Source organism: Rhodofomes roseus (assembly GCF_022264815.1).
Source record: "Rhodofomes roseus strain CIRM-BRFM 1785 chromosome Unknown C8Q71scaffold_31, whole genome shotgun sequence".
NCBI lineage: Eukaryota > Fungi > Basidiomycota > Agaricomycetes > Polyporales > Fomitopsidaceae > Rhodofomes > Rhodofomes roseus.
In genome coordinates this window covers 20,221-43,246 of record NW_025952987.1, presented here as the reverse complement: position 1 = coordinate 43,246, position 23,026 = coordinate 20,221, and the positions used below count along the sequence as shown (strand labels likewise).

General features: G+C 55.7%; 5 protein-coding genes across 5 annotated transcripts; 3 read left to right on the top strand and 2 right to left on the bottom strand.

The window, feature by feature from the left end:
- The first annotated feature begins 207 nt into the window (after positions 1-207).
- On the top strand, positions 208-5,257 carry C8Q71DRAFT_785531 (dynactin). The gene is made up of 16 exons (XM_047925083.1): positions 208-542; positions 830-1,342; positions 1,399-1,804; positions 1,865-1,961; positions 2,016-2,107; positions 2,158-2,294; positions 2,354-2,465; positions 2,516-2,633; positions 2,686-3,055; positions 3,111-3,310; positions 3,365-3,534; positions 3,584-3,683; positions 3,731-3,851; positions 3,911-4,139; positions 4,189-4,551; positions 4,603-5,257. The coding sequence occupies exons 1-16, from the start codon at positions 288-290 to the stop codon at positions 5,121-5,123; spliced, it is 3,804 nt and encodes a 1,267-aa protein (XP_047773713.1). The 5' UTR covers positions 208-287; the 3' UTR covers positions 5,124-5,257.
- Positions 5,258-6,685: 1,428 nt separating this feature from the next.
- On the bottom strand, positions 6,686-12,309 carry C8Q71DRAFT_862423 (uncharacterized protein; the record flags this gene model as incomplete). The annotated part of the gene is made up of 15 exons (XM_047928027.1): positions 6,686-7,023; positions 7,073-7,135; positions 7,190-7,615; positions 7,669-8,151; positions 8,208-8,283; positions 8,341-8,463; positions 8,517-8,726; positions 8,778-9,974; positions 10,025-10,117; positions 10,165-10,181; positions 10,234-10,571; positions 10,631-10,902; positions 10,957-12,036; positions 12,092-12,178; positions 12,232-12,309. The coding sequence occupies 15 exons, from the start codon at positions 12,307-12,309 to the stop codon at positions 6,686-6,688; spliced, it is 4,881 nt and encodes a 1,626-aa protein (XP_047773712.1).
- Positions 12,310-14,257: 1,948 nt separating this feature from the next.
- On the bottom strand, positions 14,258-20,482 carry C8Q71DRAFT_362974 (uncharacterized protein). Its single transcript, XM_047918087.1, has 18 exons — positions 20,479-20,482; positions 20,236-20,415; positions 20,093-20,179; positions 18,947-20,044; positions 18,611-18,894; positions 18,206-18,546; positions 18,128-18,144; positions 17,984-18,076; positions 16,750-17,925; positions 16,485-16,694; positions 16,306-16,428; positions 16,174-16,249; positions 16,085-16,122; positions 15,584-16,031; positions 15,219-15,524; positions 15,041-15,160; positions 14,926-14,988; positions 14,258-14,871 (listed from the first exon to the last, which is right to left on the bottom strand). Exons 2-18 carry the CDS (start codon positions 20,317-20,319, stop codon positions 14,534-14,536), a joined length of 4,902 nt encoding a protein of 1,633 aa, XP_047773711.1. The 5' UTR covers positions 20,320-20,415; positions 20,479-20,482; the 3' UTR covers positions 14,258-14,533.
- Positions 20,483-21,539: 1,057 nt separating this feature from the next.
- Positions 21,540-22,209, top strand: C8Q71DRAFT_785515 (DNA repair protein). Its single transcript, XM_047925082.1, has 5 exons — positions 21,540-21,690; positions 21,750-21,811; positions 21,890-21,971; positions 22,031-22,045; positions 22,104-22,209. Exons 1-5 carry the CDS (start codon positions 21,667-21,669, stop codon positions 22,170-22,172), a joined length of 252 nt encoding a protein of 83 aa, XP_047773710.1. The 5' UTR covers positions 21,540-21,666; the 3' UTR covers positions 22,173-22,209.
- Positions 22,040-22,900, top strand: C8Q71DRAFT_362966 (uncharacterized protein). Its single transcript, XM_047918086.1, has 2 exons — positions 22,040-22,045; positions 22,104-22,900. The coding sequence occupies exon 2, from the start codon at positions 22,243-22,245 to the stop codon at positions 22,852-22,854; it is 612 nt and encodes a 203-aa protein (XP_047773709.1). The 5' UTR covers positions 22,040-22,045; positions 22,104-22,242; the 3' UTR covers positions 22,855-22,900.
- Positions 22,901-23,026: the final 126 nt, after the last annotated feature.

Genomic DNA, 23,026 nt, shown 5'->3' with positions numbered 1-23,026 from the left:
CTGAACTTCGTCATACCACTCCGACTTTTAACGACGGTGACCTGCATTGTTGCGCATGAAGTCACATTTACCAGGGTCGTGCATGTTTCTTTCCAGCATGCAGAGGCAGCGGGCCAACATCGGGCATCGGGCATACCAGAAATGGCATTTAAACGCCCACCGCGCGACGCGCCTCCCAACGGCGAACGCGCGGTTTCCATTCCCATCCTCCACTTCCCCTCATTCACTCTCAGGGCTCGGCACGAATCGCTTGAACTGCAGCAAATCCGCCGCAGCCCGGTGAGAGCATGGCTTCCGCAGCGAAGGACCCGCCACTCGGCGCGCAGGTCGAGGTCCCCGCGGGGCGCGGCACAGTGCGGTTCTGCGGGACGACGTCCTTCTCGGCGGGCAAGTGGATCGGGATCGAGCTCGCCGAGCATAATGGCAAGAACGACGGGGCCGTCCAGGGTATCAAGTACTTCACGTGCAAGCCGGGGTATGGTGTCTTTGTGAGGCCGAGCCAGGTCAAGGTCGTTGCGCTCGAGCCGCCGCCGATAGTTGCTGTACGTGGGCTATGACTTGAGGCGTGAGTGTTCCTTGGAGAACTCGTTTGCGGGCGAGAAGAGATCACAGAGCTGTCTTGAATCCTGGTGGTGAGTTAGTTTCGCGGAACGAACGGAACGCTACCTGGACCAGGAGTCTTGCCTTGAGAAGTGTTGTTTCCGTGAACTGAGCAAGGATGTCCAGGCAGTCCTCTCCTGGATGTACACTATTGCAGCGTATAGCCTCGTCGAACGAGTTCTCCCAGGAACCACTTTGCTCGTAACGTACTCATACACTATTCATGCAGCCTTCAGCGACTCGACCAGGTCTCGGACATGCAAGAACAGGAAGCACAGGCGGACGGGTTGCCTCCGCACGTCTCACTCCTGCATCCCCTGGTCGCACCGCTCCTTCTTCTCCAGGCCGCACCGCTCCCTCCTCGCCACGCGCCGTACCCTCTTCGCCACGCGCCACAAGTCCCGCGAAGCCTACTGGACTCACGCCTTCTCCCCTCGCTCAGCGCCTCGGCTCGCCAACGAAGCGTAACACACACTCCCTTCAGAACCGTGCTCCGCTGTCGCGGAGGTCTTCCATTAACCCTGACCCTGCGGTAAGCCCGATACTCAACCGCCAGGGTAGCTTTGAGTCTGCCTCGGGGGATGTACCATCGAAGCCGTTCCCGAAAGGCCTCGCGCCCTCACCTATGTCGATTTCAGCACACGCGCCTCAGCCCCCATCCTCTCTGCGCCGCGTCTCCGGGGATTCCCCAGAGCCCCAGTCACCCGTTATCCAAGAACCTGAACGCCCAAGGACACCAGAGGTAAGCTCACTGCGCAGCAGTCACTCGACTTCCAGCGATTAAATATCCTATCTCAGAAGGCACCAGCTCCGCCCCCACCAGATGACACAGAGCTGCAAGAGCTCCGCGCCAAGGTGCGCGTGCTCGAGGCCAAGCGCGCCGACGACGCACGGCACGTCCGCGAGCTCGAGACACGCCTCGCAGAGGCCGAGTCCTTCGTCGCGCTCCGCCCGAAGCTCCAAGCGAAACTGCAGCAACAGCAGACGGAGCTCATCGCGACGCGCCGCGAGCTCGCGGACGCGCAGCAGCTTGCCGCGCTCGCGGACGGCCGCATCGTGGATTCGCAGGAGCAGCTCGAGATGGCGATGTTGGACAAGGAGATGGCGGAGGAGAGGGCGGAGCTCGCGGAGACGGAGTTGGAGGAGGTGAAGGAGAAGTTGGCGGTGGTGGAGGTTGAGCTGCAGGTAGTGAGAGAAGGCGGAGGTACGTTGCCCGATGTCGGCGTATTCGTTTTGTCACTGACGCATTGATGACTCTGTACAGGAGAGGCGGTCGAAGGTGCGGAGAACAACGTTAAGCAGTCTCTCGCACATGTCCAGTTGGAGAGGCAGAACGAGCGACTCAAGGAAGCACTCATTCGGTATGCACATCATTTATGCTTTTTCAGTTCAATTCCTAATAATTCCTTGTTCAGACTGCGCGATATCACCTCAGAGAGCGAAACTGAGAACCGCAAGCGAATCTCCGAGATGGAGAAGGACGTCGCCACTCTCGACGACCTGCAGGGTGGGCATGAACACTTTTTAATGATACTGCGTCGCTTACAATGTTCGCAGCACAACACGAGGAGGCCCTCTTCAAGTTGGCCAATGCCGAGGTGCAAGTTGAGGAGCTGAAAATGCAGCTTGACGACGCCCTGGGTGCAGAAGAGATGCTTGTGCAACTTACAGAACGCAACCTCATGCTAGGAGAGGTAAGTCAAGTGTCAAAGGTAGCTTGGATGATAGCCACGATGCTCAGCATGTCGCCTAGAAAATCGAAGAGATGCGCATTACTATCGAGGACTTGGAGGCGCTCAAGGAACTTAACGACGAGCTTGAGGAGAACCATGTCGAGACGGAGAAGTCTATGCAAGAGGAGATTGGTACGTTGCTCGCCTGTCATGACATGGCTCTGCTGATGTCCGTCAAACAGAGGCGAAAGAGACACAGATACGCGAGCAGGCAGCCAAGATCGCTTCCTTGGAAGAAGCATGCCAGGACCTCGAGGGCACTATTGTTCGATTCAGAGAGCTTGTGATGCAACTGCAGACGTTGGTCTTCACAATGATGCTCTATGAAACATTGACTGACGTCTGGCGATAGGGAGCTGGACACCCTCCGGTCAGAAACGCAAAGTGCACAGCAAGAATCCGTCACAGCGGCCTCTCAGACCGCCGCCATGATGTCGCTCAACCTCAAGCTGCAGTCCAGTGCCTCCAAGAACCAGGCACGCTACATCGACCTCGAGATCAAGCGCATCGAGGCGAAGGAAGCGCACGAGCTGCTCAGCATCGTCCAGCCGTACCTCCCGCAGGTCTACCTCGAGTCGGACACGGATGCGACGAGCTGCTACTTGTTCTTCCAGCGGTTAGCGCAGAAGCTGGACCTCATCAACACTGTGGCTGCGCAGAATCATAACTTGCCCGAGTCTTTGAACGGCGCTGTGTCCCACGTGCTTGTTGGTGTCTGTGAAGTGCGTACCATTGCATCCATAGTTGGTTGCCTCTCCAGACTGACGATCGCGTCAGATGCGGGGACGCTTGTCCGCTCTGTCCACAACATGCAAACGCTTCGCGTCCATTCTGCGTCAATGCGATGTTGAATCTTTCCTGAACATCGGGCGTATATATACCGATATCGCACCCATGGAGAAACGCATAGACATGCACGTTGACCTCATGCGCCGTGATGAGTTCCGCGACGCGGAGTGTGTCAGCGACGCGGCCAAGTAAGAGCAGCTGGTCTATTATGCCGACTTGTGATACTGATACCTGCCTTTCAGGATGCAGGCCCAATTCGACCATTTGGCAGAGACTTACTTCAATGGCTACGAGTTCGACCTGGGCGAGCGCGAGCTCGGCATGGCCCTTGCGTGCGACCATGACCTTGAGATGTTTGCCGCCGCCGTGGGTCTCGTCAAGACGTCCGTAGCCGCTGTCCTGAAGGATGAAGGTATTCGCGGGTTCCCACTTCGTATTGGAGGTAGCTAATATGCCCACAGATGTCGAGGTCGATCTCGGAGAGTTGGAGCCTGACGCAGTCTTCTTCCAGCCTTTGCAGAGACTGCTCGACCAGTCGAGGAGCGCTCGGGTTTTGTCCAAGTAAGGCTTACTCGCTATGCATGCGACGGTTTCTGACATCTTTACAGGAAACTCTCGAAGAGGCTAGAAGATCTCACACAAGATTCGTCTGCGTTGAAAGCACACTTCGTTCCTCAATTGAAACCCTTGACAAACCTCGCTCCTGAACTCGTCAACTTCGGTTTCTCTGTGGGTGTTGGTGTATCTCTTGCATGTGGTCATACTGACAGCGTCCATTGCACATATAGCTCGCACAGCTAGTTGGGCCATACCTTACCGAAGTTCGTGGGGAGAAATCGGCCTTCAAGTTGTCAAGTATGCTCGCCTTCGTGCAGCAGACTGCGACAGCTACTGTAGGACAAGGACGGAAGGACGATGTCTCGTCTTGGGAGTCGGTCGCGGATTTCATCACCCAGGTCATCCAGGAGACGAACAAGCTGCTACCTGCGTCGATGGAGAACGAGAACCTGCTGAAGAGTACGTTGACAACCCATCAGCTGCTTTGTTTCTTGCTCACGTCGCACAGTCTCTGGGACTGCTCCCTGGGTCGTCCGCGTCGCCGACATCAAGGCCGCTACCGCGATCAACGTCGAGGCCGAGCGTAAGGTCGCGCAACTCAACGACGAGATGCAGGCGCTCGTGCGTACGCTCCGGACGCGCGACCAGCAGATCCAGGAGTCGGGCGTCAAGATCGAGCTCATGGAACACCGTATGGAGGCAAGCAAGAAGCAAGCTGACGCCATTGTTGACCTGGAGAACGAGCTGTTGAAGGCTCGCAAACAAGAGCGGGCGTACGAGGAGGCCATGGAGCAGCTTCAGGCGGATCTGGATGCCCTCGAACAGGACAATGCGAAACTCAAGACAGCGGCGAGTACGACCGAGGCCAAACGTGAGTGTGTTCTCAGGAAGTCATATGAAACGGTGCCGACCTCTTCACTAGCTGCAGGGCCTCAACCGGCAGAACAGGAGACCGTCGCGGTGGAAGGCAGTCTCGAGACCTCATATCTTCTCGAACAAATCGAAGCCTTCCGTGGCACTGTTCGTTTCCTCCGCACAGAGAACTCCTATCTCAAGGGACAGGACCTCCTCCGGGAGATTGAGTCACTACCGCCACTGCGTGAGCCCATCAGTCGCGAGCCAACACCGCCGCTCGTGCCGTCGACGCTCTCAGATTCCGAGGACTCCGACTCCGACGAGCTGCCTCCACCGCCGACGCTCCGCACGCTCGCCGCAGAGTCCAAGCTCCTCTACCGCGAGGTCATCAACTACACCTCGTCCCCGCGCATCGTCGACCTGTCCGTCATGCGGGCGAAGCGGGAGGGCGAGAAGGCGGCGAAGCATTGGGTGCCGAAAGAGAAGACGCCGGCGTACCAGGTGCTGAAACGCAAGATGGAGGGCGAGCGGCTTGGGAGGCGTTTGCAGGGCTTGCTCGAGCGGACTAGTGCGCTTGCGGCGCGGTGATTCTGGTTCCTCGCGGCGGTAGCTAACTTATGTACTTCCTTTTGTCTCTCAGGTAGATTATATCCTACGTACTTAGTTGCATCATACCCTCATGTCTGTCATTATGCATATCTGAACTTGCATTCGCATCCTCGTAGAGCGCGTCAAGGTGCGCGTCGCCCCGCTCTGCTACTCAAACACTTCAAGTTCGTACAGGTACGTATACAGTATACAGCCGTGACTACGGTCCAGTCCATTACAAAGAGGTCAGCCCCGATATTAACTGTCCGCAAGATCAAAGAATGAAGTCAAGGGCACGGATCATACAACACCTCGTCCACAGGCACACGTCGCTCCTATGCTTACAGTTCGTCCTCTGCACTAGCGTCAGTCCTCGCTTTCTTCGTCGCGGAAGCAGCGACTACGCCGCCTAGCTCATCCGCTTCCCCGTAGTCTCCTTGGAGCTCGCCGTCAGGGGTTGTGCCCGCCCTGACCTCCGCTTCAATGTCGTCTTCGTCACGACCGCGCTTCACGCCGGATACTGAAGCCGGGTAGGAGGCGGCGCCGTTTGCACCCACCTCCTCGATCTCCTCGTCGTACTCTTCGTCTTCTTCGTCTTCTGCGTCCTCGCCGCCCGCTGCGGCGCCCTGCAGGAACAGTCAGATGCTGAGTTCTCAAACCATGGATGGAGCCATACGCCGAGGAGCAGTGCCGTTAGGTTGTTCTTGCCGCTCTGGGACAGGATGAGCGAACGAGGAACTCTGTCACAACGGGGTACGCACGGGTCCTGCCTCTCCTCCTTCCTCTTCCTCGACATATTCGTCTTCATCGTCCTCCTATTTCAAAAGAACCAGAGCCACGAGTGAGACACGATTTGCGGCCCGCGTCTCTGCCACCCTCCACGCGAGCGAATGTGTGGTATGAATGTACCTCTTCGACCTCGTACTCGTCGCTCTCCTCACCCTCTAGATGGTAGCATCCTTCAGCCGAGAAGAGGAGTCCACAATGCCGATAAGCCTCACCGTCTTCTAGGTCGGGCTCTTCCACAATCTCAACCGGTTTCTTGGACATGGTCGTGAAACGGACTTGCCAGTGAACACGAGTGGACGACTCGGAGTTGGACCGGGATGCAGTCGAGTTGCTCACAACAGGTGCGCTGTAGATGAAGCGAAGAGAGAGCGTCGGGGAGCCGCTGATAGATGCGCTCCAACGTTCGTGGGCGTGATTGGTGCTGAAAATATCGAAATAGCACCTGTGGACGGCCCTAGCACACGCCAGCGCCAGCGCCGAATACTCACCGCGCGAAGTACCCCCTCGTCCGAGTCGTCGTTTCGTCGTCTAAGTTACCTGCCACTGCGCCCGTCCGGCTGCTGTAGTGGATCGTGGATGCATTTACGAATGTGATATACAGTTTAATGGGTTCTAACTATGTAGCAGTATGGACAGTGATTATTCTACATGAATTTTAAGTTAGGACAGCGATCACAGAGGACGTAGAGAGCGTGCAGTGAGTCCTAGTAGTATGTGAGTGGGGTCCGTGACAGCGACGACAGCAGAGCAAGTCCATCGAAAAGAAAAGAGTGCTAACAAATCCTCCACCAGCGTCCCTTACTTGTCCGTGAGTCCTCTTCCTGTATAGCATTCTCACGGATGACCTTCAAGAAGACGCTCTCCAAGCCCGCCTTTTCGATGGAAAACTCGGTGAGCTCATCCTGTGAGGAGAGAACACCGAAGAGTCGCGCAAGCGACATCCCGTCGTCTATTGGCACCTCGAAGCGTGTTGCGACGTCGTCGGCCATGCGAGCGCCAGGTAGTTGCGACATGAGTATTCGCGCTCTGACGATCTCGTCTCTTGTTCGACATGAGAAGTGAACTTCGTAGGTAGCATACCGTTCGGCCAGAGTCTCTGTCGTCCCAACAGCTACAATAATATGAGAGATCTGAAGATGAAAACATGGAAGATGACGTACCCAGCATCTTCTTCGCCAGGATACCGACTTTTGTGGCGAGCGCGGATGCCTCCTCCATAGAGTCTGCGCATATCCAGATCAGCATTCACATCTGAGCAGAGCATGTACACTACTTACGTGTCGTAATGACAATTGCCTTCCCACCTGCAACGCTCCTGAGCGTGTCCCACATATCGCGCTTCATCTTCGCGTCCACGCCTGACGAAAACTCATCAATGAGCACCACAGCCGGGTTACCCATCAGCGCAATAGCCAACGCCAGCTTGCGCTGGTTGCCGCCCGACAGACGCGCCGCCAACCGGTCTGCGTACTGGTGCAGCGACGTCCCGTGAAGGAGGGCCTCGACGTTGCGCTCAAGCTCCACACCGGGCTTAAGACCCTTGAGACGGCCGTACACAACGAGGTGTTCTCGGACTGTAAGCTCGGAGTCGATGGCAGTGAATTGAGGACAGACTCCGAGGGCGAGGCGGGCTGTTCGGGGGTTCTTCACGACGGAGATACCGTTGATGAGCACGTCGCCTGAGTCAGGAATAACGTCGCCACCTGCGAATGCAAGTATCAGCAAGGAACAACGTAGGCGGAATAGGGGTACGCACGGATCATATTGAACGTCGTCGTCTTTCCGGCGCCATTGGGACCAAGGAGCGCCAGAACCGTATTCTGCGACACCCCAAAGCTCGCATTGTCGACCACCCGGTTGTTCGGGCTTCCGTACGCTTTGACGACGTTCAGCACCCGGAGCGTATCGTCCGACGTTGCGACCTTCATCGCCTCCTCATACACGCCGTGCTTGCTCGCCTGGAACGATTTCCTGCTGAACCGGCGGACGAAGGCGGACGTTGCCGCCTTCGCGGTCTTCTTGCGTGGCAGGATCGCCCCGGAGTCGACCCAGACGAGGATGCCAAACAGGACGAACAAGTAGACAAACAGGTAGATAATCGGCCCCCCGAACCGGGAGGGCATGGCCTCGGAGGCGGCAGTGGCGGGCGCGTTGGTGCAGAGGAGGGAGAATAGGTTCAGAGAGACGAACGCAGCATGCACTGCATTGGCGATCGGAGACAGGATCGCCACGAAGAAGTCTGCGTGTATAGCGTTAGAAAGATGACGCCTTCACCATAAGCAGGTCTGTACTAACGAATGAACGTAAGGTCACGGCTCTCGGAGGTCACGGTGGCATATGTTGCAGTCAGAAGGAAACCGGCGAGGTAGAGCTAGATCGACAATGATTGGTCAATGACAAGCTCAGCTATCAGTGGTGGTTGACCTACCAGGAACATCACAGCTTGGTAGCCGGCTGTAGCCGCGAACGCGGCGAGCGGCGAAGGGACGGCCAAAGAGATGGTGTAAGAGAACAGTGCACCGACGATGCCGTACAGCACCAAGACAAGCCACTGACAAAGGAGTGAGCTTCACCTAAACATCCGAATGTCAAGCGGCGACTCACGAAGAAAGGCAGCGCGGCGAACTGGTTTGAAGCAAAAGCGTATATAACAATAATGAGGGTCGCGATAAATACGGCGAAGATCGAATCAAACATAAGATGTCCGAGCCAGAGGCCGGCAGGGTTTGACAAGCCATTGGAGAACTGCATGGCCTGTACTGCCGATCGTCGCTCCTTGGAAACGTAGAGACCGAAGAATGCTGGGAACACCGACTAGACATCCGTCAATATGAAGTCCAATAAGCAATGCAGAGCGGGACGCACCAAAGCAGCGCCAAAGAACGCCATGAACTTAAGCATCACCAAGATCCCAGAGTCGAATCCTGCTAGCTTCTCGTAATTGGCAGCGATCACGCGCGTGGCGACGGTATTCGTCTCGTTCAATGCGTGATCGTACAGGAGATTCGATGCCAAGTTTAACAGACTCAAGCCCGTCAGCCCTGGCGGTGTGGCCTCCCAAGCAATGAGAGTGGCGCCCGTGTCGTAATCGAGAGACACTCCACCCATCGAGAGATTCCGGTAGTTCTGGTTGACGTAGTTGACGAAGCTCGCGTTGTCCTGGAAGTTGTGCACCGGGATGCCTCCAAAAGAAGGCCCCAGTGTCTCAATGAGACCGGGAGGATATTGGAGAACCCGTTTTCCTGGAATCTTGCTCGACATGAGAGAAACGAGCGGTGACCATGGCACGTAGAGCTGAGTGGGGTACACGGTTTTGAGCGGCTGCACGCAGGTTGGGGCGGCGAGACCAGACATGAACCATAACGGAATCGATGCACCTGCGGCAGTGATCAGGATCATCAACACGGGGGACAACCAGCTGCGCCGTGCAATGAGGAAACGCTTGTAGAAGATCGTCAGTGCCTGGCCAAAAACAGACTTCCTCCGACCGTTCGTCAAGTTAAGCTCGGAAGTCTTCTCGTACGAGAGCATTGGCAAAGATACCGAGCTGTATGAACTTGAACGGAGATGCGCCTTCTGTGAGAAGTCGCTATTTGACTTCAGGGTGCTATCGTGTGTCGAGAATGTCGAGCCATCCAATGACTTGGGGTGGAAGTCGGGTGAGAAGCTCTGGTTAGCATTCATCAGTGTCAAGAAGACGTCTTCCATGGACGTGTTCGCGACGGAATAAGACCCCAGTCGTCCGGCCTCATGCTCCTGCTGAATGACTTCCAACACCTTGTGAACGACCCATGGATCCTTCGTCTGCAGGAAGTACGTGACCTCCGCAAGACCTGCCGAGACGGCGTAGGCAGAAGGCGCGAAGGGCCTAATGACATCCAGCAGCTGTGACGCGTCAGACGAAGGCTTCTCCAACGGCTGCTCTGTGTCGAAAGACACTTGTACGTTGTAGCCATCACCGTAGCGGGACTTCAGGGCCACCGGAGTACCCTGAGCGACCAGTCTGCCGGGGGCAGCGAGTACCGCGACGGTGTCACCCAAGAGATCTGCTTCATCGAGGAACTATTGAACGGTCAACAACGTGCGTATGCGGTAGGGCAATTCGGACGTACATGAGTCGTGAATACGACGGTTCTGTCGTAACGTACAGAAGACAATATCTTCCACAACGCACGCCGAGAGAGCGGGTCCACTCCGGAAGTACACTACAACATAGTGAGCATCGATACGTCCCTGTTGCGTACGATCTTACCTCGTCTACCAACAAGACTATGGACGCTCTGTTAGCCTCGACCATCATAGGGAAATACTATGAACGTACTTTGAGCGCCTCCAACCATGCCGATCGCCAGCTGCAGCTTACGCTTCTGACCACCACTCAACGCACTGGCATTGTAGTGGATCTTCTTGCCTAGATCACAGTCGCGTAACAGCTGTTCGATATCCTCGTCATCCGACACGCCGTCTCTGGGAGGTTTGATGGCCTTCCACAGCCGCAGCGTCTGGTAGCATGTCAGTTCCGGGAACAGGACGTTCTTCTGAGGTACCAGTCCGATGGTGCCCAGAGGCGGCCGGTCAACACCGCCTTCAAAAGTGACAGAGCCCCGTGTCCGGCCAAGCAGGCCCGCAAGGATGGACATCGTTGTAGACTTTCCCGCCCTGCAAGATAGCACACGTGAGTGTCCAGAGACGGATCACAAACGACGTCTCTCACGTACCCATTCGATCCGAGCAGGACGAAAATACCCGTCTTCGGAATATCGAGACTGAGGTCCTCCACGGCGCTAACGATGGTCTTGCGCCCCATGAAGCGAGACGTCTTGAAGTCCTTGCCCAGATGCTTCATGGAGATGGCCACATCCGGTGGTATCAATGGAGCTCTCTCTTCGGCTGTAGAATGTTTTCGCTTCCATGACTTCGATAGGTTCTTCGCGTCGTATAGCCAACTCTCCAGTATCACTGCAAGGCACGGCCAGATGAAGATGTCGGCCTGCATCGTCACTAAGTATACCCCTCTTCAGTAGTTTTTAAAAGAGGGACTCACGATCGCAGCGATAATGATTGGAAGCAGCATCACGTTGTTGTCTGGATCTCCCTTTACTAAGTTGGCGCCGACCTGATGCAGCTCGAAGCCAACCACGGAGCGGATGGCGAAGATATAGAACCCAGGTGGAAAGGCCAGCGTGATGATGACTGCGAGGACATTGCTCACATTCCCGATGACGAGCGTGACAATGGCGAGGATGCACGCGACGACGGCAGAGACGATGGCTGCGAGCTGCGGACTCTTTCCAAACGGTGTGGCGATGAAGAACGACCAGCTCGCCAAGATGAGACCCAGGAGGATGTGGATGAGGAGTGTGATACCGACGTTTGTCGCCGTGAAGATGCGGAAGCGCCAGATGACCGCGACAGCGATCCACCCGGGGAGGTTAACAAGCGACATGCTGAAATGCCAGGAAGTGATGCGAGCGGAGTCCATGAGTCCCATCGCCTTCATGTGGCTCGTCAAGAGGTACGCCCGCTCGCCAGCGAACGCGCCGGGCAACTGGTACGCGATCCCGACGAATGCGATGAAGTGGGCGATGACCAAGATCATGCGTGTCCCGCGAAGGTAACTCAGGCGGATTGCCGTGTACTGCTCGGTGTTGTCCGTTTGCGTGAAGGGCCATTCATAGGGCCTATACGGCGTCGAGCCTGTCACAAGCTCGATGTATGCGCTGTCGACCGCCCATTGGAGGGGCATGAGGCGCTCCTCGACGCTACTCGTGTGCTTCACGACGTCAATGAAGGAGAGGCCGCTATCAGCGCGGAGGGTGTAGTTGAGCACCTGCTTCACACTGTCGGGGTCGCCTGCGGTGGGTAGAAAATTGAAGACGATGACCGAATAACACCGAGAAAGACCGATGAAGTTCTCTGGACATGCCGAAGGAACCTCCTCGGGACTGGCCACTAGCTTGACGTTCGCGCGTTGCTTGGAGTTGAACGGGAGCATGACCTGATTCATGATTGCATCCGCAGACGGAGTGCCCGACCCATTGGTACCGTCGACCCATACGAGAGGCAGAGATCCGTCGTATTGCTCGAGCAGACGTGGGACTGGTGTTGAGGTACCTAAACCGAACTTCGTTGGAGGTTAGTCCAGTTATTAGCGGGATTGGTCTGAGCACGGAACACACGTTGTTGGGTTTGTGCAGGAAAAATTGGGCCGCAGAAAGAAAAACAGCATAACCGATGGGCAGCAATAGGCATCGGACGATGTTAAGCTACGAACAAGTTAGGTCGGTCCATGGCTATCAGTACACAGCAGAGGACATACCCAAGGATGCTTTGAGAGTACGATGAAGTTCTTCCATACGAGGACTGAGAGTTGCCTCCAAAATAAGGTCCCTCCCATAGTGCACTGGGACTAGGGTGTGGGCGAAATCCGTCCTAGGGCAGGTGCTCTGAGTTCAGGTGTTCGACTTGTGTTCGACCCTGAGCAATGTGGCTGTGACGCGGTCAGCTTGGCGGTCCGTACCTTCAATTGGGGTAAGTTGCTTACATGTGTGAGCGCACGCTAGTACGTGTCGGTCGCGTGTACCGTCTGCTGTCCCCTAAGCACGAAACTCAGTATACCGTCAAACACCCGCGCGTCCTTATGGAATAGAATGATATAAAGTCAATATTGTCCGGTGCACGGAATGAAAAGACAAAACAACGGCAGCCGAACAAGGTGAATGGGAGCGGACGCGCGCACAAGAAGGGGAAAATTGGACAGGAAGGGGAACAGCACCCCTATAAGCCGTGCGCAGAACATCGGTCATTTTGACCCGAGCAACCACCAAACGGATTTTGACGCCTCAAGCTGTGGCTGTGAGGTGACAGGCGGCAGAAGTATTGGTCGAGTATTGCCGCAGCAGCGCCGCTGTGTTGGCGGTGCCAATCCTGGGTGCTACCGCCGCCACGGGCCTGTCATTCCGCTGTGCAGCGGGCCCAGTGTGTGCGGATCGCAGCCCGACTGCGGAACCAAGCCTTGACCGTGCGATAGGAGGTGTTCTTGGCTTGAGCAGCATGGTCGAAAAGTCGAATCCACCGAGGCGGTGACGCACGCGTAAGGTGGCAGCCGCTGCGGCTCAGTTCTGTGCAATGGACGCCAAGCGCCGGGGCGGAATGAACGAGGTAGGCGCGCGAGCGCCCTGATGCGCCCTGCGCGATAGATCTGTGATGGCTTCGCTAGAACTGCATGCACGGCAACACGCTGTACGGCATCTCAGCCTCTCGACTTTCGCGTGTTGATCTCGAGGAAGGGCCAATATCGACATATATGTATGTCCACAGTCCAAGGGACGGCCCCGGAGCTCGGCACCTCCCAGCGCATATAATGACTCGGATTCCTCTGTTGGAATGGTGTCAGTTTGAGAACCCCCGTTTGACTGCCCAGGCTCTCCTCCGCCACATATTCATTCCATCGTCGAGCGCGAGGCGATCGGAAGACGACTCATCCGCCGTACCGCACATGAGCCGTCAGTGACCTGTCGCGTCCGGCAAAGGCCCACAGTGCCCACATGTGAGTGTCAGCAAACTGTTATCGGAGCGGCGGAGCCTTTCCATCATAGCACCGTGGGTGGGATGCGGTCTGAGGCAGCGGCTCGGGCGTCGGATGACTAAAAACGAAGTTGATGCGGCGTGGGATGGATAGGCACATTACATCGCTTCTCGCGAGCAGAGCATTCACGTACGTGTGCGTCTTCATGTCTTCCACTGTCAGATCGTAGTCGGGCCAGCGTGAAGCCATACATAGCTATTCTCGGAGGGTGGTGATACCATGATTTCCGCCCAGGACGAGGTTGGGGGTGACCACGGATGCCTTCATTCAGTTGGTATGCTGTTCCGATAGAGCAGACAAGTAGCACCGCTCACTTCAAAAAGAACATCACTGGGTATGTACGTGGAATGGTGAGACTGATGCTACGCACCGCAGACGACCTGCAGGCTGCCAAGGCATTGCCCCCTTCCTAGTAACATGACGTTCTCGAGTCTCTGCGATCCCGAGCGTCGTTTGCAGTTCCCAAGCCTGTCGCCGTGTGTCGCCGCACTGCCGGTACCACCAGCTGTGGCGTGAATATCAGACAGAAGCAAGTCAGACGAAATCTGCCAGACGTCTGAATTCAATGCTTGTGAAAGAACGCAAACAGAGCACCTCCGAGTCGCTGCCGCAAATTGTGGCGGAGTCAGGGCGCGATCACCTGCCCCGGCTTGACGCGTCGCGTCCGAATGGAGCACTTATTGTCAGAGAGTCCCTGGACCTGCAATTGGTCAACGTTCCAACCATCGATGTTCCAGGCACCTACATACGGAGACGGTGTATTCGATGCACTAGCACCACGCAGGAATATGCATTTGTCAATGACATCACCTATGTACATATACAATACGCTATCGATATACTTATGCGCGTGGTGATAGCAACAAAAATGTATGGATGGTGTACAGTCCGGTTGTCTACCATGTAGTGTCACAGTCCGATCTAAGCAGTGCATATGTACTTATGTACTCTATTATGTCCTTCCGGTTGGCTCTACTTGACTGAAATAGGTAGAAAGAATCCAGCGTCCCACGTCTTCAACGACATGCTACTATCAGCAAGTCCTCCACCACCTCCGCCTAGGCGTCGAGCGGTCCTCCTCGAGCACGTCATTCTCTCTAATGACCTTCAAGAACACGCTCTCGAGACCCGCTCTTTCTACGGTGAACTCCGCGAAGTCCTCTTGCGATGAGAGTAGCCCGAAGAGTCGCGCAAGGGACATATCCGTCCCGAGCGGCACTTCGAAGCGTGTTGCGACGTCATCTGCCATGCGCGCTCCAGGAATTTGCGTCATGAGCTCCTGTGCCCGGACGACCTCCTCGCGCGTCCGGCAAGAGAAATGGACCTCGTAGGTGGCATACCGTTCAGCCAATGCATCAGTTGTGCCCACGGCTGCGGCAAATCAACCTCAGTCTTCATGTAGATGACCGCCATGCAAAAGCTTACCTAGCATCTTCTTCGCCAATATGCCGACTTTGTTGGCCAGTGCAGATGCTTCCTCCATGGAGTCTGCAATGACGCTGTCAGTGACGAAGTGACGCACGATTACACAGACACTCACGTGTCGTGATGACAATAGCCTTGCCCACTGCGACTGTCCTGAGCGTACCCCACATCTCACGTTTCATCTTAGCGTCAATACCCGTAGAGAACTCATCGATGAGCACGACAGAGGGGTTCCCTGAAGCACGAAGGTTATGTCCACCGGTGGATCGGTGCAATGATCATGGTGGGCGCACCTATGAGCGCGATGGCCAACGCCAGCTTGCGCTGATTTCCACCCGACAGCCGTACAGCCAGGCGGCCCGCATAAATATCCAACGACGTCGCGCGCATCAACGCTTGAACGTTCCGAGTGAGCTCCTCGCCACGGTACAGCCCCTTCAGGCGGCCATATACGATCAAATGCTCCTCCACGGTCAGCTCGGAGTCGATGGCGGTGAACTGCGGACAGACTCCCAGTGAGAGACGGGCGGAGCGCGGGTGGTGGACCACAGAAACGCCGTTGATGAGGACATCGCCCTCGTCCGGGATGACGTCGCCACCTGATCGCCAGTGTGAGTGATGTCTGACTTGTCAAATACGATGTCAAGAAATGACATACGGATCATGTTAAACGTTGTTGTCTTGCCGGCGCCATTTGGGCCAAGGAGAGCGAAAACTGTGTCTTGCGATACTCCGAAGCTGACGTTGTCCACAACCCTGTTGTCGCTTGACCCAAATGCTTTGACCACATTGAGGACCCGGAGCGCATCGTTAGACGCTGCCACTGCCGCCCCCTCATCGTCTACATCCTTGCGCCCGGCGAGAACAGACGCTGGAGCATCCGTGTGCAATGTACGTAGTCGCTTCTTCGACGAATTGAAGCGCCGTGGAAGGACCGAGCCGGAGTCTACCCAGACTAGTATCCCGAAGAGCACAAATGCGTAGACAATCAAATAGACGATGGGCCCACCGAACCGAGACATCATCCCCATGGAAGTTGTCGTAGCGGGCTCATTATTGTCGCAGAGCAGGGAGAAAAGATTGACAGATACGAATGCCGCTTGTAGCTGTGCTAAACGTTAGTAGAATGCCAAAATATCATAGAAGCCGGTATACGTACAGCGTTAGCTACGGGTGACGCGATAGCCATCGTGAAGTCTACCCACGATTGTCAATAATTGTGCTAGAAGCATGCGACTATACGCTCACGAATAAGTTTTAGATCAGCATTATCCGCCGACGTCTTCGCGTAGGTGAGGGTCAGAAGGAACGCCGCGAAGTAGAGCTGCGGGCCGTAGTGAGCAACGTCTGCATTATCCACATTACACGAGACAAACTTACGATGAACATGATCACTTGATAACCTGCCGACGCTGCAAATGCTGCCAGGGGCGAGGTGACCGCCAAAGAGACGCAGTATGAAAACAACGCGCCAACGATGCCATATAGCACAAGAACCACCCACTACAAGGATTCACCCTCGGTCAGAAACATGACCGCCATATGAGTGCATTACTCACAAAGAATCCAAGACCAGCGAATTGATTCGAAGCGACAGCGAAAACAATTATAATGACACTCGCAATCACGATGGAGAAGCAGGTGTCGAACATAAGATGGCCCAGCCACAGACCAACCGGGTTGGCCAACCCGTTCGACAACTGCATGGCCTGGACTGCCGACCGCCGCTCCTTCGAAACATAGAGCGAGAAGAACGCAGGGAAAACAGACTACCTCGGTGTTAGCATAGTGTCTGTGCGACAGCACATGATCGGCGCGACATACCATAGCAGCTCCATAGAACGCAAGCCACTTCAGAGCGACTAATGTCCCCGCATTGAATCCGACGAGATTCTCGAAGTTCGTCGCGATGACTCTCGGCACGGCGAGCCTCGCGCCTGAGCTGTTCAAAGCATGGTTATACACCAAGTTTGAGGCCAGGTTGAGCATCACTAGACCAGTATACCCCGGAGGCGTTGCCTCCCACGCAAAGAGCATAGAGCCCGTATCAAGGTCCATGGACACGCCACCTAGAGACAAGTTCTGGTAGTTCTGGTTGATGGTGCTGACGAACGTCGAGTTGTCCGAGATGTTCCTGACGGGCACCAACTCCATCGTCGAGCCGAGCGAAGATAGCAGGCCAGGAGGCGACTGGAGGATCTGCTCGCCCGGGACTGTGTAGTTGGCACCTGCCAAAACGATGGGAGACTCCGGCGCATACAACGGGATAGGAATGGCATTATGGTACGTCTGGACACACGCTGGACGCGCCCGACCTGCGATGAAGAACAGCGGGACGCAGGAGCCTCCGATGGCGACTAAGACTGCGAGCAATGGTGTCAACCAGCTGCGGCGGGCAATCATAGCACGCTTATGGAAGATGGTAAGCGCCTGGCTCAGAGGGGACCTCTTGCGCCCAGTGGTTAGCTCCAGTACGGGAGCATTGCCATGGGAGAGCACGGGTAGCAGCGCGGACCCCGTCGTCTTCTCGACCTTGTCATGCTCGCCTGGGACAGGCGAAGGCGAGGCCGACGATGAACGCTCCGACGATTCCGGCGTCCCGGCGTTGTTGGCATGCATGAGCCCCAAGAAGATGTCCTCAATGGAGGTACTAAGCACGGAGTACGAGGCCAGCTTGCCTGCCTCGCGTTCCCCTTCCATCACGTCGAGTACCTTGTGAACAGTGCTTGGGTCCTTGGCATTCAAGTGGTAGGTGGCTTCCCCAGGTGCGGCGGCGGTTACGTAGGCGCCTGGAACGAGCGGCCGTATGCGCTCGAGTACCTCTGCTGGGTCCGTTGGCGACTTCTCCTGCGTGTCTACAGGAGTGTTCAAGGTGACTTGCACAGTATAGCCTTGACCATAATGCGACTTGAGCGCCACTGGTGTACCCTGTGCAACGAGCTTTCCGGGTGCGGCGAGGACCGCAATAGTGTCTGCGAGTAAATCTGCTTCATCGAGGAACTGATGACCATGTAAAGTGATCAGCATAGGGGCATGGATAGGAGGTGTTCAGACATACATGCGTAGTGAAAACTACTGTCCTTTCGTGACGAACAGACGTGAGTGTCCTCCAAAGCGCCCGACGAGACAGCGGGTCTACACCAGATGTGCACTGTATGTAATCCAATGAGCTTCATTCAATGTAGGGAGCATTCTCGCCCACCTCATCAACCAGCAAGACTGCAGCCGAGTCGAGGAATCAGTACGAATCCAGTGTCTTAGCAACCAGAGAACAGCTCACTCCTCGATCCTCCAACCAATCCAATCGCTAACTGCAGCTTCCTCTTCTGACCACCGCTCAGCGCAATTGCATTGTAATGGATCTTCTTGCCCAGATCGCAATCGCGCAGGAGTTGCTCAATGTCCTCCTCATCCGGGCCGTTCTCATTCATCGGCGGCTTGATGGCCTTCCAGACTTTCAATGTCTGGTAGCAGGTCAGCTCTGGGAACAAGACATTCTTTTGCGGGACCAGGCCGATAGTCCCGAGCGGCGGGCGCTCCGTTCCACCTTCAAAGGTGACTGAACCACGCGTGCGGCCGATGAGACCTGCAAGGACTGACATTGTTGTCGACTTTCCAGCACTGAAGGACGCACAGCATCGTGAGTTACTGCAACAAACAGGACGAGCGCACGTTGCCAACATACCCATTCGATCCGAGCAACACGAAGATACCTGTCTTTGGTATTTCCAAACTGAGATCCGCGACGGCTGTGACCAACCCTCCGCCTTTCTTGAACATCGACGTCCTGAAGTCCTTGCCAAGATTCTTGATAGAGATGGCGATACCAGGCGGGACCTGCTGAACACCCTCTTCCTGCGCCGCTGTCTTCTTCCTCCAGAAACGCCAGGAGAATGTGGATGGATTGCGTGCATCGTACAGACGACGCTCCAGTAGGATCGCGAGCCACGGCCACAGGAAGATGTCAATCTAAATAAGCGTTAGATAGTCACGCCTGTTTAGACGACAACTGGTAACGTACGATAGCAGCGAAGATCAGAGGCAGCAAGACCAATTGGTTGTCCGGGTCCGGCTTGATGATGTTCGTCCCAACCTGCTGAAGCTCAAACCCACACATACACCGAATGGCAAAGATATAGAACCCAGGGGGGAAGAACAGCGTGTAGAAGAACGCCGCACCCGTGCCCGCATGCCCATCCACCAATGCCAATATCGCAAACACGATGGCCAGTACCGTCGACGCAATGGCGGCGAGCTGCGGACTCTTCCCGAACGGCGCGGACACGAAGAAGGACCAGCTCGCGAGGGTGAAGCCCAGCAGGAGGTGCACGACGAGCACGAGCCCTGCATTCGTCGCGCTGAAAATGCGGTAGTGCCAGATGAGCGCAACCACGATCCACGCGGGGAGGTATACGAGCGAGGTGCTGACGTGCCAGGAGAGGATCCGCGCCGAGTCCATGAGCCCCATCGCCTGCAGATGGCTCGTGAGCAGGTTCGCGCGCTCGCCCATGAAGGAGCCCGGAAGCTGGTACGCGATTCCGATGTAGCAGATGAACAGAGCGAGCACGAGCAGCGTCCGCAGACCGCGGATGTAGCTCAGCCGGATATCCGTGTATTGCTCGGTGTTGGTCTCCTGAGTAAAAGGCCACTCTATCGGCGTCTCCGGTGTTTGACCTGTTGTCAGCTCGATGATCGCGCTGTCGATCGCCCATTGTAAGGGGAGAACGCGCTCCTCATAGCTACTCGTGTGCTTGGCCACATTGATGTAGTATAGACCGCTATCCGCCCGAATGGTATAGTTGTACGCCTGAAGCGCGCTTGCGTTCGCCGAACTTGGAGAGGTGCTGCTGTTGCTCGGTAGGTTGTTAAACACAACCGCGGCGTAACACTCCGAGAACCCATTGAAGTTCTCTGGGCATGTCGGGGGGATGTCACCTGCGGAAGCTACCTTTTGAAAGTTACCTGACTGCCTCGAGTTGAATCCGCTCGCGATATAGGACATGATTTCCTGAGCCGACGGCGACCCTGTGCCATCGGTACTGTCCGCCCAGACGAGAGCAATGGATCCATCGTACTGGTCGGTCAAACGCGGAACGGCCACTGCGGTTCCTAGCCCGTACTGAGAAGAAGCGTTAGACCAAGACCAGTAGCGGAACATGAGACGTACGTTATTGGGCTTCGTCAGGAACAGCTGTGCTACCGCGAGGAACACGCCGTATCCGATGGGAAGCAGCACGCATCGCAACACGTTCAACTTGATGGGACATTAGTCTATCGTGCAAGCTCGTCTGAAGATTGGACAAGACGTACCCATGGGTGCTTCGACAGCACGATCCAGTTCTTCCACACGAGCGCGGCGAACTGCCTCCAGAAAAGCTTCCAGCTCGCAGACATGCTTCGCGGCGAGACCGAGACCTTGGTACGAGCGAAGAAGGGGGTCGACCTGAGCTAGGTTGGCACGGATGCCTTCGCGGCGAGGACCTTATAGACCTGTTGGTCAGCGCACAGCCGTAGTTCCTTGCCAGTCACAGTAGGCATGGAAAACGAACACACCTTGTGGCGAATCTAATTCTGTCCCGCAGCGCCGGGAGATACTGGAACCGCCCGTGGTGAGAAGATGCCCCCGGAAGCAGAAGGCCGCAGGTTCAGAGTCCAGTCTATCCGATGCAGAAGACAGACACAGTACGAGTGTTTGGCACGACCTTTCCTGGGCGAACAGAAGTTGTGCACACTGGGATGAGACCCGTCGGATTCGGCGAGGAATCCGAAGTACACGGTCGCCGACCAGTCGTCGTAGCTAGTGAGACAGTGCCTACAATAAAAGCTGTCAAAGGAAAGAGGCGGGAGCAATCACACGATGTGTCGTGTCTGTGAAGGCATGGCGTCGAGCAGCCTGGGAGTCGTCGGACACATTCCTGCAGTCGCTGTAACAGTACTCGCGGCCGTCGTCATTCCGCTAAGCGCCCTCGATTAGTTCGGAGCGCCCACGGCACCCTACCAGCGCACGTGCTCTCTGTACCAAACGACAATGAAGGTCCAGATCCAGACGTAGTTGAAGGCTTGAAGCGTACACGGAGTTCAAATGTTCACCAGTGTGATCATCATCAAGCCTTCACAGTGTGGCTCTACAAGAATGCCCGCTCAGTTGTGTAGAATGAAAAACGATACAATAGTATCAACAACAGATTCAACTTACAGTACCTGAGATCTGTTTGAAGTTGCGTTCAACGAGTCGAAGTCCGGGTACTGTACTTGGGGTCAATGCAGTGGGGGAAGGAAGCGGAACAGCTCAATGAGTATCGGTCGCCGCTTTTTATACAAGCGACACATGCATATAAGTCATGCAGTGATGACGACATCGGAGACATGCTCTGCAAATCGAGAACTTGAATCGAGCTGACGAAGAAGGAAAGCGCACTTCCTACTACGGCAACCTCTCCTGCACCTCATGGCGGGCTTTTCGACGAGAACCTAGTAATGACGTCTTCGACGACGATCGTGGCCCGAGAATGCTTTGGCGCTGCGGCGTCACGTCTACGGTAGAACAGTTGGTGTCAATCCTGACATGACAGTGAGCGAGAGTGTCCCCATTCGAACAGAAGCCGTGGCAGAGGGCGAGAAGGCGGCCTGTCGCATGACCTTCCCCAGTCCTTGCGCAGAAGACAGTTTCTCCTATAGATCAATCTCATCTCCCCCTCTACTCCCTACCGTGTACCGTCCAACTTGCCCAGCGCGCCCTCGATGCACGTCACAATGTCCGAGAAGGTACGAGTGATCTCGTAAGCGAAATTTTGACTGTCTCGACACTTGGTTTGGCTATGTAGAAACAGCAGGAGCGAATAGCTGCACTTCAAGAGGAGGTACACGAGCTCCAGCGCAAACTAGGGTGTGTGCAGTGTGCATGCGCTCATGTTGCGGACGATCTGTACGTACTCACTGGTACTCGTGTCTGTCTCCACTACAGAGAGAACGAAGATGCGGCAAAAATCGTCTCGCGGCACATCAAACTCTTGCACCGGTATAATGAGGCGAAGGACGCGGCCCAGGTAGGGTTTTTGAATCCCCGATAGCGCATATAGTCACCTCAGCTGCTCGTCACACACAGATACTGATCGGTAGAGTGCGCATACAACGACCATCCTTGACTGCGTACCGATACTGATCTGACTTGCATGCAGTTGGCTGCCCATAGGCAGACTACGATTAGCCAGATTCACAAGGACTACGGACTTACCAAAGACGATTAGCATACCTCACGTATCAGTAGTATCACAACGATGTTTCAGAGCGTTGGTCCGCATTGAACTGTGCGAATAGATGCCCGCTAGCCTAGCTGTGTTCACCCACCTTGCTCCCGTAACATTTTGCGTGGTACGACCTCAGACCTCCTCAGACAGCCCCATCGGAGACCGTCACGCATATAAGGAGCGACATATCCCAGTCCGACGTCCAATTACGTCGACTCAGCATGGACCAACCAGCGACTCAATCCAACTCGTCAATTTCCAACTCCCTCGCAGACAGCTCATCCTCGAGCTCGCGCGACATCATCCTGGCCACGCCGCCGTAGGCCAACCGCCTCTTGGGAGGCTTCGGGAGCGGACGGGGATTTGGCTTGGGTCGGGCTTATGTGACGGACGCTTGGGTGACGGGGTCTTGGGGAGGGGACGCGGTAGCTTCGGCAGGGAACGATTGCCTGGCCCCGCCGCCATACATTATGGTCGAGACCGACCTCGTGCAAGGATTCATCCTCGGTTATTGTGCGAGTCCACCTGTATGGATAGCGTCAACATCCAGTACGCCACATATACAGATGAGATCGAGTTGATTTACTGTTCTGCGGGGAAGTGCCAAAGCCGGCGAGGCAGTGGCGACAGCGAAGAGCATCAAGAGTACGGTGGTACACCGCATGATGAACTAGAGTCGTAAGACGGACGTGACAAAAAGAACGACGGGCGTAACAAAAAAGCGGGGCTAGCGTTCAAGATCAGCACTTATTGACGATCGCACGGACTTTAGAGCGCAGAAGTACTCACCACCCAGTACCCTCACTTGAGTTGAGCTCGAAAAGAGAAACATAGCTGGGGGAAGCAGGAGACAG